This window comes from Poecilia latipinna, unplaced genomic scaffold, assembly GCF_001443285.1.
Source record: "Poecilia latipinna isolate Pla-1442-1.1 unplaced genomic scaffold, P_latipinna-1.0 Scaffold1058, whole genome shotgun sequence".
Taxonomy (NCBI): Eukaryota; Metazoa; Chordata; class Actinopteri; order Cyprinodontiformes; family Poeciliidae; genus Poecilia; species Poecilia latipinna.
Genome location: NW_015113674.1, coordinates 98,429 through 112,286, shown reverse-complemented (window position 1 = coordinate 112,286; position 13,858 = coordinate 98,429). Strand labels below are relative to the sequence as shown.

Genomic DNA, 13,858 nt, shown 5'->3' with positions numbered 1-13,858 from the left:
CCTCCACAGACACACACACACACAACCCCCCCCCCACACACACACCCCTCCTCCCTAAATTAATGAAACGTCTTTCCTCTGGAGGTAGCTGCAGTAATAGGCAGACGGAGGGAGGCCGCAAATAATAATGAAGCATGTCATTCTTTTTAATTCCTTCTCTGAACTCCCTCCCCCCACAAAAATAAACATCCCTCACAATCAGAGGCACATTTTCTCTTTTCTCCATCTCTTTATTCCTCTTCTCCACACCAGAACCTCTGCCCTGCCATCTTCCCTCTCTTCATGGTCTCTTCTCTCGCTCCTCAAACATTTCCACCCTTTCACCACATTGTCTGCATCCCCCCCACTGCCAGGAAGCACGCTGGCTAATTTCCTCCTCTTATTGAATTGGGACGAGGGGCGGATGGCAGGAGAGAGAAAGGGATGGGCCGAATGTCGGAGGCCTGGGATCTGGGATGTGTGTTAATGGGAAAAAGTGGAGGACTTGGACACCTTCGGTCCATGCTGGGGTTCATTTTAGCTGCGTTTCTTCACGTTTGGACTTTTAGGAATTTCTATAAACTAAAGATGGAGCTTTCTGTTCGGAAAGTTTTCATTACTGGTTGAATCTCTAAAGCATTTTTACAAACACGTGAATAAATCCAAAACATACAAACACAACAGAATAACAATGCAAATGAAAAATAATGTGACAACAGAAAATAGAAGCAAATAGCAAAAACAACAACAAGCGTCAAATGCTGCAAATTCATTCCACAAAACGAATTATGTGTTTTGTTCAGGCCAAACAGCATTCTGGGGGATCAACCTCTCAGCTAGCTAAGCTAGGGTGGTGGCTTCAACTAACTCACTCACTCTTTGGTTACCTAGCAACAACCTGCTGGGTAACTGGAGCAGCAGCAGTTTAAAGTTTCGCCTCAAAACTGCTTAAAAATGGAAAACAATGTAGTTTAGAGAAAACAGGAAAGGTTATGAATCTTCATAATAGTTTCTTCAATACAGTTTGGCTGTATTGAAGACATTTAAAACAAAAAACAAATTAATTATCAATGTTGACTGATATAAAATGCTAATTTTGTGATATGTTTTTCAGCCATATTGTCCAGCTCTATATTACATATAGATATTTACACACAGTTTGGAGTGGCAGTCTTAACCACTACCTAACAATCTCACTGGGTGTTCAGCCTTACACCTGAAATGCTCAGAAAAAACATTCTGGGTAGATTTAATGGGCCAGGAAATTAACTTCCAGAGTAAAAAATGAAGGCAGAAGTGAAAGCAGGAATGTGTCTTTCTCCTGGTGAGATATTCAGCTTTATCCTCACTCCCACATAAGAACAACTTTGACAAAAGATGGTGACCTTCCCTTGTTGAGCGCGCTCTGCACACTGGAACACACACTGCATGTTTCTGTTCGGCTGCGTCAGGGTGGACATGTACAGGCTGCACAGGGAGGCACATCCTCACACTGTTAGAGCTGCTTTAAGGTCACAGAAAAAAGACTTTCCAAGAAAAAATCCTGAAGGACGACTGCAGTCTTTAAAAATGGCTCTGATGTAAAGCTTAAATTAGTTATGTAAGGATGAACTTTATCTGACTGAATATGAATATCTTCTGCAGCGTTCACACAATTTAAGTTTTTGTGTTGTTTTTTTTAATCACAAATGATGTCACAAAGTATCCAAATTAAATAATGTTTCACATACAATTTATAACTCAAAATATCAACATTTTTTAAATTTTTTCCTATGCTGAATTGCAAAAAAAAACACAAGATCTTATGAAGTACTTGGTCTAGTTTCTAATGCAAATGTCTCAATAAACCGGAAATAAGACAAAACTAACTTACAAGTATATTTTAATCAAGATAGGAGATTGTTTTAAGTCAGCAATTCAAGTACTTTTTATATTGATGAAACATTAAATGATGAAACAGACGATAGCTACCACTGCTGTTAGCTATCAAGTTGTCAACATAATGTGCTAAATCTTAAATGTATGCGTGATATATAAATTTAAAAGAAAAAGGGACTCAGTGCTTTGCTACAAATTGTCAACACTACATCAGCTAGATAACAAGAAAAGGAAAGTTTTAATAAAAAGAATAGTGAGGGAGAGGGAAGTAGTTTAGTTATGCTAGCTTGACTATGACAAACTTAACATGTAGATGTGCTTTGGAATTCAGTGAGTTTCAATTCAGTTAAAAAATTAGAAAAAAAGGCGACTTAACACCAACTCTGACGGATCATCAGTAGAGCAAGTGATTAAATTAGCTAATCAGCCACCACTGTATTAGCTTAGCTAATAGCAACGGTAGCTAATCTACCACCGCTGTGTTAGCTTAGCTAATAGCAATGGTAGCTAATCTACCACAGCGATCACTTATTAATAATCACAAAATAACCATCAACCTGAAAACATAAAACTATAACGGACTGAATGTTAGTGTGGGAAATGTTGGAGTGTTATTTGGTGTTGAATCCTGTGACATAAAGGTGTTGTGGTCAGTTGCTATGGCAACCAGTCTGCGACTACGTATTATTATGTTTATACTTATATTGATACTTTTTATTATTACTTATTTTATTATTGTTGGAGCCTGCAATAAAATTTCACTCGATATGTACATTTTAAAAGTACATAAAATCTGTTTATATCTGTTTATTAAACCAAACCTCAGAAATTGTCAGACTTCATTTAGGATGATTTAAAAAGACAGTAACAGCAGAACTGGTCGGCTTCTCTCTGTAAATCAGACCGTCGATCCAGAACATGTTCAGTTTATCAAACATGAGAAACATCCGACTCAGCTCAGGTGGTTCAGGTGAGTTTTCAGGTCAAACTGTGTTTACTGGTGGGAGATAAATGTAAGGGGAGGATTCTGGCACTGTTTTAGAGACATTTAATGTGTTTGTGTGTGTGTGTGTGTGTGTGAGACATGCAGACAGACAGGAAGACGTATCGGCATTCCAGAGTAAATTGGCACTTCGCTGTTCATCTCTCTCCTCGACTAATTAACTCGACGCTCAGAGGCTTCGCTTAATGGGAAAGAGCTCAACCCTCGCTTCCCCCGTACGACATCGCGGCTCCAACGCGCAACACACACACGGCAACCGCAGCGAGTGTGTGTGGCGCGCTGGAGCCACGGAGAGCGGCGCAGGAAACGACAGCCGCTCTGCCCTCTCCAACATGGAGTCCAGATTCAGATGTGGGAGTTTTCAACATGTTTCAGGCAGGAAGTGTTTAACCGTCACCGAGTTTGGCTTCATAACGAGCAAACGGCTCGGAAAGACCCGGTTCAGATCCACGCATCACCTGCACAGACCCCATTTTATCTGGTGATCTATTAAAACAGCAGTCTGCTGTGATTTTACCCCAATAATTGTACAACATCTCTTTTTCCAAACAGAAACTTCTGCTTTTTTACCAAAAAATAGAGATCAAACAAAACACAAAATCCAACCAAGTATTTTTGCCTTGTTGCTATTGCAAATGTCTTAGTTCACTTTAAATAAGACAAAACTAACTTAAAAGTAACTTTTCAGCAAGACAGGAGCTTGTTTCAGGCCAATAATTCCTTAATGTTGATTAAAAATGCCAGTTCCATTGGCAGATTATTTCATTTTTATTTCAGATTATAATACTCAAAGCCCAGGGATATACACAGTGTATTAACTAAATATCTAGTTTACAACGATTTAGTTTGAGGCTAAATACTTAGTTTGATCATCAAATATTTAGTTTAGAGCTAAAAAGGTGCTTGCTTGCTGACTAAATATTTAGTTTCATGTTAAATATTAACTTGTAAGCTGCATATTTAGCTTTGAACTAAATATTTGGCTTCCTAACTAAATATTGACCTTGAAGCTACATTTTTGGTTTGAAGCTAAGAATGCAACTTGCTAACTACATATTTAGCTCTAATCTAAATATTTAGCTTGCCAAGTATGTACTTAGCTAAACATTTAGTTTGAGATCATACTGTTAGCTTGGTACCTAAATATTTCATGTGGAATGAAATATTTAGCTTGTGGCTAAGTATATAGCTTGCTAACTACATATTTATCTTACTAATTAAATACTTAGTTTAGCGCTAGATATTTAGTTTGTAGTTGGCTAACTTTGTATTTAGCTCTACTCTAAATATTTATCTAAAAGTCAAATATTTAATTTGATGTTAAATATTTAGTTTGATGTTAAATATTTAGTTTGATGTTAAATATTTAGTTTGAGGTTAAATATTTAGTTTCAGGTTAAATATTTATCTTGCTGACTGATGTTGATTTCTGTTCCTAAATTCTTCCTTTGGTATCTGAACATTTGCAACAAAAACAAACAAACATCAGTTTTCCAATAATTTATCTCACATCCTGTAAACTTTGTGTTTATGGGAAATAAAATACTAAAACTAATTCTGGATGACTAAAAACACAGATTCTTCTTTCCCTCCTTTAAACCAGCAGGAGTTTAGTTCCTTCCTGGTTTGGCTCATCGGTCACTAACAATCCCTGAGTGGACGGAGGAACTTCTCTGACCTCTGACCTTCTCTCTGATTGGCCCCAACCAGAACCGGCGCCGGCGGGAACCAGAACCCACCTTGTTGTTGTTCCTGCTGCTGTTGAGGAAGTGCAGCTTCATCTGCTTCATGTAGGTGGTAGTGAGAGGAACATTGAAGTCGATGACCTCTGACACCAGAGAGCCGGGTCTGTCGTTCTCTGGTGGGAAAAACACAGAAAATTAAGAGGCAGCCACAGAGAGAAACCAAACAGCTGCTCAGGACGCGAAACTAAACAGCACGAAGCAGAAAAACAGAAATGAAGCTTTTGTTTTAAGTCAATAAATCCTTAATGTTGCTGAAGAAGCACCATCAGTTTATTTAAATTACAACGTGGAAAAACGTTTTGCTCTCCATCCGTCCATCAGTGGATCTGATGGTATTGTTCCTGCGGTCCGACCCGCTGCTGCCGGTACCAATTAACCAGAACCGGTCCGCTCCGATTGATGGCTTTTAATAATTCACAGCTGAACTTTACAGAAAGACCCTCTGCATAGAGAGGCGTGTGTGTGTGTGTGTCTCTGTGCGTGTGTGTGTGTGTGTGTGTGTGTCTGTGTGTGTGTCTCTGTGTGTGTGTCTGTGTGTGTGTGTGTGTGTCTGTGTGTGTGTCTCTGTGTGTGTGTGTGTCTGTGTGTCTGTGTGCGTGTGTCTCACTGTGTGACTGCGTGCGTGTGTGTTTGTGCATGTGTGTGTGTGTGTGTCTCTGTGTGTGTGTGTGTGTGTGTCTGTGTGTGTGTGTGTCTGTGTGTGTGGGCGTGTGTGTGTGTGTGTCTCTCTGTGTGCGTGCGTGTGTGTGTGTGTGTCTCTCTGTGTGTGTGTGTGTGTGTGCGTGTGTGTGTGTCTCTGTGTGTGTGTCTGTGTGTGTGTCTGTGTGTGTCTCTCTGTGTGTGTGTGTGTGTGTGAGTGAGTGAACCCCCACAGTGTCTGAGATAATTAGCTGCTCCCTGTCTGAATGACACACACACACTGTGTGTTTCTGTGTGTGTGTTTAAAACGCGCTGATCATTGCAGATATAAACTGATTCTAATGAGCACAGGGTGAAAAATCGATTTGATTGATTAATAAAAATTTATGATTGTTTTTCCACCAATGTTCTCAACTCTACACTGAAATGCAACGGTCAAACAAAAAGCTTTTATTTTAAATTAAATCTCATTAAAACAACTTTTTTCTTGTAATTCTCAGACTTTTTTCTGGTCAAATTTGATCTTTTTTCTGCTAATACTACGACTATATTCTTGTAATTAAACATAAATTCTCGTAGTTCGGAGCTAATACTCCATCGTACAACTAAAAGAAGGAATAATTTAAATATTATTCCTTCTGGGGTCAGGGGTCATTTCTATTTTAGAAAAGAGAATGAAAAGAAAAACTTGGAATAAAATCAAAAAACTGATATTTTATTTGCGCCCAGCCTTCACTCTTATGAGCGCCAGACAAAACAACATCAGAAATACAAACTAACTCCTTGTTAAATTCCTCTGGAATTTTTATTTTCTGTGATTTTGTCCCGACGCCGCGCGTCGCTCCGACCCAGTGGAAAATGATCCTGTTTTCTGGGCCATTTTCATCGTTAAAGCCATTAATTAGGCTAATTGAGGAGAGAGACGGGACACTCCAATGACTCCTTTATCTAATGAGGGATGAGGATGCATGTGGGGATGGAGGGAGATAATGACAGGAGGGAGGACGAGAGAAACGGGAAAAACACACCAAGAGTCGCTGGAGGCCAGATTCAGGATTCAGGGACGGAAAAATGGAAAAAAGAGGGAAAACCACGAGAGACGGATGAGTTTAGAGAGGAAAAACTCTGACAAATGAGTCGCTACGGTGAGACTGAGTGATGAAACAAAATATAGAACCACATTCCCCGCTTCGCAACTACTCAGAAACCTGACTGGAGCCACCGGACAATCCAGCACGCTCTGCTGTAAGATGGAGCGGCGTCAGATTTTAGCGGTAAATAAACGTGACACAAATAACAGACAGACACAAAATTACGTTGGCGTGTTGGAGCCGCTGCAGTTAGAACAGAAACAAAACACGCGAGAAAAAAGTGGAAATTTCTTTTCTAATACAAACTCAAAAAGTCAAAAATTTGAAAAGTTTTAAGATTAATCTCAGAAATTTTCTGGAAAAAAAATTATTTTTTTTAACTTTTCAAACTAAAAATCTTCAAAGGTTTTTCTAAAAAAATTCTGTGTTTTGCTTATTTTATGAACTGATGTACTCATAATTACATAATTTTAATGCATTAAAAATATGATTAATTGCGTTATATTGTATTATTTTTTACAAACAAAGATTCCGTTAGGAACCTTTATAATGACACGTTTCTGGTGGGCCTGTAAATCTGACGCACACATCCACTAACAGCAGCAATGGCGGACAAAGCCACGTCTTTTGCCTCGTCGGGGGTAAATCTCTGCTTCAGAACAATCTCATTGGACGCTGAACAGACTATTCATGTGTTCATGTGCTAACAGGAGTAGCTTTGCTAGCATTAGCATCCAAGCTACTGAAACCAAACATTACCAACAGGACATCTTCTGTTTCAGTGTGGAACAGAAAACAGACGTGATTAAATATTTTGTAAAGTTTTCATTTTTCAAGCTGCATAGAGATGTGTGTGTGTGTGTGTGTGTGTGTGTGTGTGTACCTTTGTAATCCTGTCCAGCGGTACTGATGTGCATCCTCTTCTGACATTCGCCGCAGCTCATCAGGAAGCGCGTCACGGCCTCCCGGGGCAGGAAGGCGTACGTCTCAGCGATCTGAGGCAGAAACAAAGACAAGTGGAATTTCATTTTGATGGAAAAACATCAGAACTTTACAGGATTTCAGTCGTTTTCACACAAAAATGAACCCAGAAAGGCAGAAACACAGGTGGGAAACGTCCAGTCAGTTTAGTCCAAATGTAAACCAGAGATTTCCTTTTTTTCCCCCCTAATATACAATCAATAGATAAAACGTGTAGAATAAGTTTAACGCTACAAACTGCAAAAATATTAAGATAATTCCAACATTTTAACAGCTGGAAGCAGAAAACTTATAAAAACAACTAGAAATGAGAATAAAGTCTAAAACTTTTGACTTCTGAAACTCAGAAAACTCTAGAAAATAATTTCAAAATTCGTGAATTTTTGACTTTTTGGGCTCAGAAATGTCCTTGGACTTTTAAAGTAAATTTTGGAGATTAATCTCAAAATTTCAGAATTTTTTGGGCAGAAATTTCCTTGTTTTTCCATCTACAATGGCCCTAACATGCCGTAATAGATCAAATACAGAAGGAGTGAAACGCTGCACCAGATCTTTTTCTGTCTGACTCCCTCAGTTATTAAAATATATAATATTAAATAAATTGTTGATGAAGATAATTTCTTATATTCTTTTATGTTAGTTTTTATTTATTTAAAAACATTATTTACATTCTGATGACAAAAATCTGTCTTCTGTCACTTAATTGTTCATAGTGTCATTTATTTACTTTGAATGTATCTAAAATATTTCTAGACAGAACATATATGTAAAAATTGTAAGGTAATAACGTGTAGAAAAGTTATGAAGAGGAAGTAGTAAGTTTATTGTAAGTTCATGTTTTGACCAGCAGAGGGCAGCATGAGCAGCTGTCAGTGAAACAGCGACTGTTGATGTTTATTTTAGGTATAAATATGCAAACTGACTGGATGAGTCATCAGCACATTTTACTTTAAATTATTACTGACATTAAATTTTTTCATTTCTTACAGTTAAGACATTTTCAGATTCTAAGCAAACATTTATCAAAGTTAAAAGTTTTTATCAGCAAGCATTCCAACATTTCTGGTGTTGATCAATAATCACAACTGGTCAAATATTTCTCCCCAAAAACACTAATATCAGCACATATGACTGTCAGATTAGGAGTGGGTTTGAGTTGTTTTTACGCGTTATTTTCCCTTTGCTGTGGCGCGCTGCACTAAATTAATAAACCTACATCTCCAGGTTTCATTTAGTTAATGGAAAAAACAAATAAAATAAGTTTGTAATCCATTTTCTTCCCAGCAGAAACTTTAAACAACTGGGAGCAAACAGAGAGAAACGTTGGTTCAGCTGCAGATCTGCAGGAGAGAAATCGTCGCTCAGGTGAGAAACACTCACGGCTTTGTAAGTCTTCTTCTGGCCGGCGTGTTTGGGAGTTTTTCCCGGATCGGTGCCGATCTCCACGTGCATGGCGTAAATTATATCAAAGAAATCCTCCACCACCGCCACTCGCTTCAGGGACGGGTCTCCGCCCGACACGCCGTCCGCACACTGGGGACAGAAAGGAGACCGACTTTAAAACAACATCCAGAAAGATCCAGAAACACAGCGCCAGCTGGAACCCACTGCTGAGACAACATCTGGGTTCAACCAGATAAACCAGCTGGATCCCCGATCATCCATCAGTGTGGATGCTGTTACTGAGTGGAGAAGAGTCTCAGATTTGCCTGGGTTTGACATTGTGAAGGGCATTACACGATACTGTGCCCCATGTTGGGCATCAACATGGTGGCATCTACCGCTGTAGCATTAGCTTCTGCTAACTACCTTGTTGGTATAGCGCTTAGCGTTAGCGGAGCTGTTTATGAGTGGATCTTCATGGTTAGCGCAACTAGTGTCTTAGTTAGCGATACCAAGAAGTGCTTTAGCGAATAAGTAAAGGTTTTATAATTTGACTAGATGAATATGAAAATTCTCACATCTGTTGACAAAAGTTTAAAAAAACAACATGGAGATTTGAATAAACTGTATTTTTATGCAATAAAATTCAGGTGATGTGAATTGACTTTTGAGAGGATATAAGATTTTATTTTAAATCAACATTTTTAACTGTAAATGAAAGAAATAAAACAAGCAAATAAAAATTAATATCAGTGTCTCTATGAAAATCCCATCAAAATCCAAAATGTTCACACAAGATGTTCAGAAATCTCTGACAATTTATTCTTTCATGTGAGCTAAAGTCATGTTTAACCACAACAGGATCCGCGTGGGAAACATGAGAATATGCAGGTTTCTGGGCTGACAGATGATGAGAGTTTAAAGGTCATGAAGGCCTTCCTGTTGTGTTTCTGTAGAGTAAACTGGGTCAAACATCCAGCGGAGAGCAAGCAGGGAACCTGTCTGCTGCGACAGACAGCAGGTGAGCATGTGCGTGTGTTTGTGCCTGCGTGCGTTCGTTTGTGCGTGCGTTCGTGTGTGCGTCCGTGTGTGCGTCCGTGTGTGCGTCCGTGTGTGCGTGCGTGCGTTCGTGCGTGCGTTCGTGCGTGCGTGCGTTCGTGCGTGCGTGTGTGCGTTCGTGTGTGCGTGCGTCGGTGTGAAGATGAAACCAGTTCTGTCTTCACCTTCTTGGTGTAAAACATCCAATATAAACTCAATGAACTGAAGTTCAATCAGTTTGATCCGATTCCTTCTCGTAAGTGAAAACGTCAGTGATAGCCACACGTTGCTAACAGCGGAGCTAATTTTTTGTCAACTTTGAAAATGTTTGGCTCACTTAGCTTCTCCCAAATTATTTTTCAGGATATATTGTAGCTGCTCTCCGTAAACTGGATAAAGTTTGACATTTGTGTTGACATTTCAGTTTGGTAAATTTTGGCAGAGCTATTTTTTTTTTTTTTACTTCTCGCTTCAGTGTCATGCTAACTTTGACAATGTGTAGTGCATTTAGTTTTATTTTCCAGATTAATTCTAAAGCACTAGCTTACATATCGATAAATACATTGTAACATTAGTGGAACTAATATTTATGATTAGTGCTTTAGGGTTAGAGCTACTAACTACTGCAGACCATGATCTAAAATCTGGATAAATCTGATTTGTTTGAATATCTGAACAGAAACAAACCTCCCAGGAAGCAAACCGTTGATCCCGGTACTAAATATGAAACGTTTTGTTGTGGTGACATGTGACCTCAGACAGAGTACTTCTTCTGATTTGTATTTACAGTATGACGGGCCAGCACTGCCCTTTTCCATCTGCCTGCTAAATGAGAGCCTGAGTACCACACAGCACAGCCTTAGGACACACACACACACACACACACACACACATACACACACACACACACAGATAGATTGGTGGTGATGCATGAAAAGCGAGGGCATGTTTGTCCTTCACCACGCCTGATGCCAGCGCTTCGTATGATGCTAAACCAAAACACATGGCTGTTCATCCTTGACTTCAGGAGAGCTGACTGGCGTCTTCCAGCTCCTTTAATTAGCTTCTGACTGGCAGCATCAGGTGGTAACACAGTTTAGCAACAGAAGCTAAAACAGAGAAAAATGAGCAGAAGCCTTTCCAAACAGGAACAAAGATGGCGGACAACTGTGGACTCCCCTGTTGCAGGGCACATCACGGCCTGGGACTGGAGCATATGTGACAGCAGACACACACACACACACACACACACACACAGAGTGATGCATGTAGTGTGTATGTAGGTGTTGTGTTCCAGGGACGTCTTAAAGCAGGGCAGGCAGTCAGAAACGCCCTGCAGACTTTCTACTGGGCCTGCAGACAAGTCAGAGTCAGACCCACTGAGTGAATGGAAAACTAAACAAACACACCACACCACCAGCCAAACACTAACAAATATTTATTAATTTGGTCTAAAGCCTGGATCACAGATTTTTACTGATTCTTGATCCTTCTCAATGACGTCTGATTATCATGATTAAGGGTGTTTTCCCACCTCAAAGACTCGGTTCGGCTGCAACATTTGTTACATTTTCTGAGTCAAACCAGCCAAACCCTTTGAGCAACATGTTCCCTCCTGGCCTGTGGGGGCGCTGCCCCAAGAACCACTGAAGGAAACGACACAAAAACCTCTGAAGCACAACTTCCTTCTTCACAAACTGTTAACAAAACGGAGGCGTCAGATTTTAGCGGTTGGAGGATTTCTCTTTACTCTTTGTCTAAAGACCATGAGTCATTTATCCCGCTAGCAATAGGCTAATGCATTTGGTTTGGTTGTATTTACCCAGAATGCCCTGCGCTGTAGTTCACTTCCTGCCTTTGAAGCGGTCTCTAGTCCGCTTGGCGTTTACATTTGCATTCAAACCAAACCAGAGTTCATTTTAACCAAACTGAGGCTGGTTTGGTTTGATCAGCATTCACATTTTCACAAACAGATCAGGCTTTCTAGTTAAACGGACTGGAGTCAGATTAAAGCAGACCAAACCTCACCACCCAATACCGTTGGACTACAGCTCAGAGCATTCTGGGTAAATACAACCAAGACAAACAAGCTAGCATAGCATTAGCAGCAGAAACAGCTGGTGGTTTTTAGCCAAACACAAAAGAGAAATACTACAACCGCTAAAATCTGACAAGGAAGTTGCACTCAGTGTCTTCAAATACTTTTTGTAGTTTCCTTCAGTGGTTCTTGGTGTAGCGCCCCCACAGGTGAGGAGGGGAACAGGTTGCTCAAATTTGGTTGTTTTGACTCAGAAAATGTAACAAATGTTGCAATTTTGGTTCCAATTGAACCGAATCTGCTGGACTGCAACAGCCGAAGGCCAGGCTTTCCACTAAAACAAAGGTTACTGGACAATAAATTGTTTTAAGACGATTTTCAAGTAAAATAAAGGTAATGGCAAAACAATGAAGTAACAGATTGTCAAAGATCAACAACTTTAAATTCTAATGAACATTTAACACTGGAACTGGAAGACATTTTAAATATCCTAAATAAACAACAAATAAAACTAATTATGAAGTCTCTAAACAAATGAAGAGCAAAGGAACTGAAGACTTTTATACAACTTTTGGCAGAAAGAAAAAAATTACGCAAATGAAAATTATTGAGTTTGCATCATGAATTATTCATGATGCGATTCATTTATTCTTTAACCGACTGCAACAGGCCTACCCACAACTTTAAAATATTTCCGTGTGAAACAGGAGTACCCGGAGAAAACTAACATCCTCAGGGAGACGTGTCTTTCTGGGATTCAAACCCACAGCCTCCAGCAGCGAACGCGCCACCTCACCGCTCTCCATCACCAGCAACCCCAGAGCATGAAAACCATTTCTGTTTTTTCTGTAAAAAGGATCTCCTCTTTCCTCTCTGATTGTTTTCACCTCCACAAATTACCGCGTGTCAGCCTTTCATTTCCCATCTCGTTCTGACCCACTATTCCCGTCCTCACCGTTTCCAAACCAGCCTGTTGCTAGGACACGCTCTGAGCCCCCCTCCCCCCTCCATCATTACCGCCGGCCTTCGTCCTCGTCCAAACAGAAACCCTGACACATGAACACATCCGGAAATCAAACTTTATCCTTTCAACACGTTTTTCTACAAAGTTATAAGTGAAAAAATCCTCCAGAGAAACCGGTACTTCTTCAGAATATGTGTTTTCTATATTTATTAAAGGGAAGTCTCATGTAAAATAAACTTTTTTAGCTTTACATCATGTTAGAAAACAGAACTGGAGTGTTGCTTTGATTATTTCATGCAATCAAAAGCTTTAATCTCTATGGCAACCATTCACCTGTCCAAAACACCTGGGTGGACCTAGCCCCGCCTTCAAGGAGTAAGCTCCTCCCCCTCTGAGCTCCTTCAGACTAGCCAGAAGCAATTAGCAAATAGTTGGTGGAACTGCTGAGCTCATTGTAGGAGCTGCTGCTCAAAGCTACGCTGGTAAAAACATTGAAGGGTTAACAGAGGAGTCATGTTGGGATGACTTCCTGAAAGTTCAGAGAAGTATTTAAAGAGACAGCAATATTACATTACAAAGTTTCACATATGTAGTATTTTCATAATAACTGACGGTAACACAGTGACTTTATTGTGCTGTAAAATGGCCATCATGTCAACACATAACACCGCCCCTTTAAATCTGTCTGCATGTTGTGATGGTTTGTTGTGAGACAGATAATCTGTGAAAAGATCAATCTCCTCCTCCTCCTCCCTAAGCTGCTATATTCGCTGTTGTTACAAAAATGTTTCCTACAACAAAAACAACTTGAAAGACATTTGACTTTGCATCATAAATTTATCTGACGCCTTGAAATGGGGCTTCAGTCTCTTTAAGAATCTCCAACCCTTTCTGACATCATGACAATGTTTCTCCATGATGCCATTTAAAACCGTTCTTAGGAGCTGAACGGACCAGGTGTTGGCTAACTGCTGCTGTCAGTTTTATAGAATACTGCCCCTTTAAATAAAAAAAGTGCAGCACATTTATCCTCCCTGAGTCTGGTTGGTTTGTTCCGCGGGTCTGGACCCCTAAGGGGTTAACGTGACCTGTGATGACCCCGTCTCCATGGCGATTCAC

The 13,858-nt window shown here is 39.9% G+C and overlaps 2 protein-coding genes across 2 annotated transcripts in view; both read right to left on the bottom strand.

The window, feature by feature from the left end:
* The window catches only part of LOC106959235 (nucleolar protein 4-like), a 79,212-nt gene that overhangs the window by 54,617 nt on the left and 10,737 nt on the right, over positions 1–13,858 (bottom strand). The window contains exons 2-4 of the mRNA XM_015051672.1: positions 8,697–8,849; positions 7,219–7,330; positions 4,600–4,718 (exon numbers count right to left, since the gene is read on the bottom strand). Of these exons, the coding sequence (XP_014907158.1) occupies positions 4,600–4,718; positions 7,219–7,330; positions 8,697–8,849 (384 nt within the window). The remainder of the gene's footprint in view (positions 1–4,599; positions 4,719–7,218; positions 7,331–8,696; positions 8,850–13,858) is intronic.
* Positions 10,603–13,858, bottom strand: part of commd7 (COMM domain containing 7) — a 23,159-nt gene continuing 19,903 nt past the window's right edge. Inside the window, exon 10 of the mRNA XM_015051677.1 lies at positions 10,603–10,647. The gene's annotated coding sequence lies outside the window, so the exon portion shown is untranslated. The remainder of the gene's footprint in view (positions 10,648–13,858) is intronic.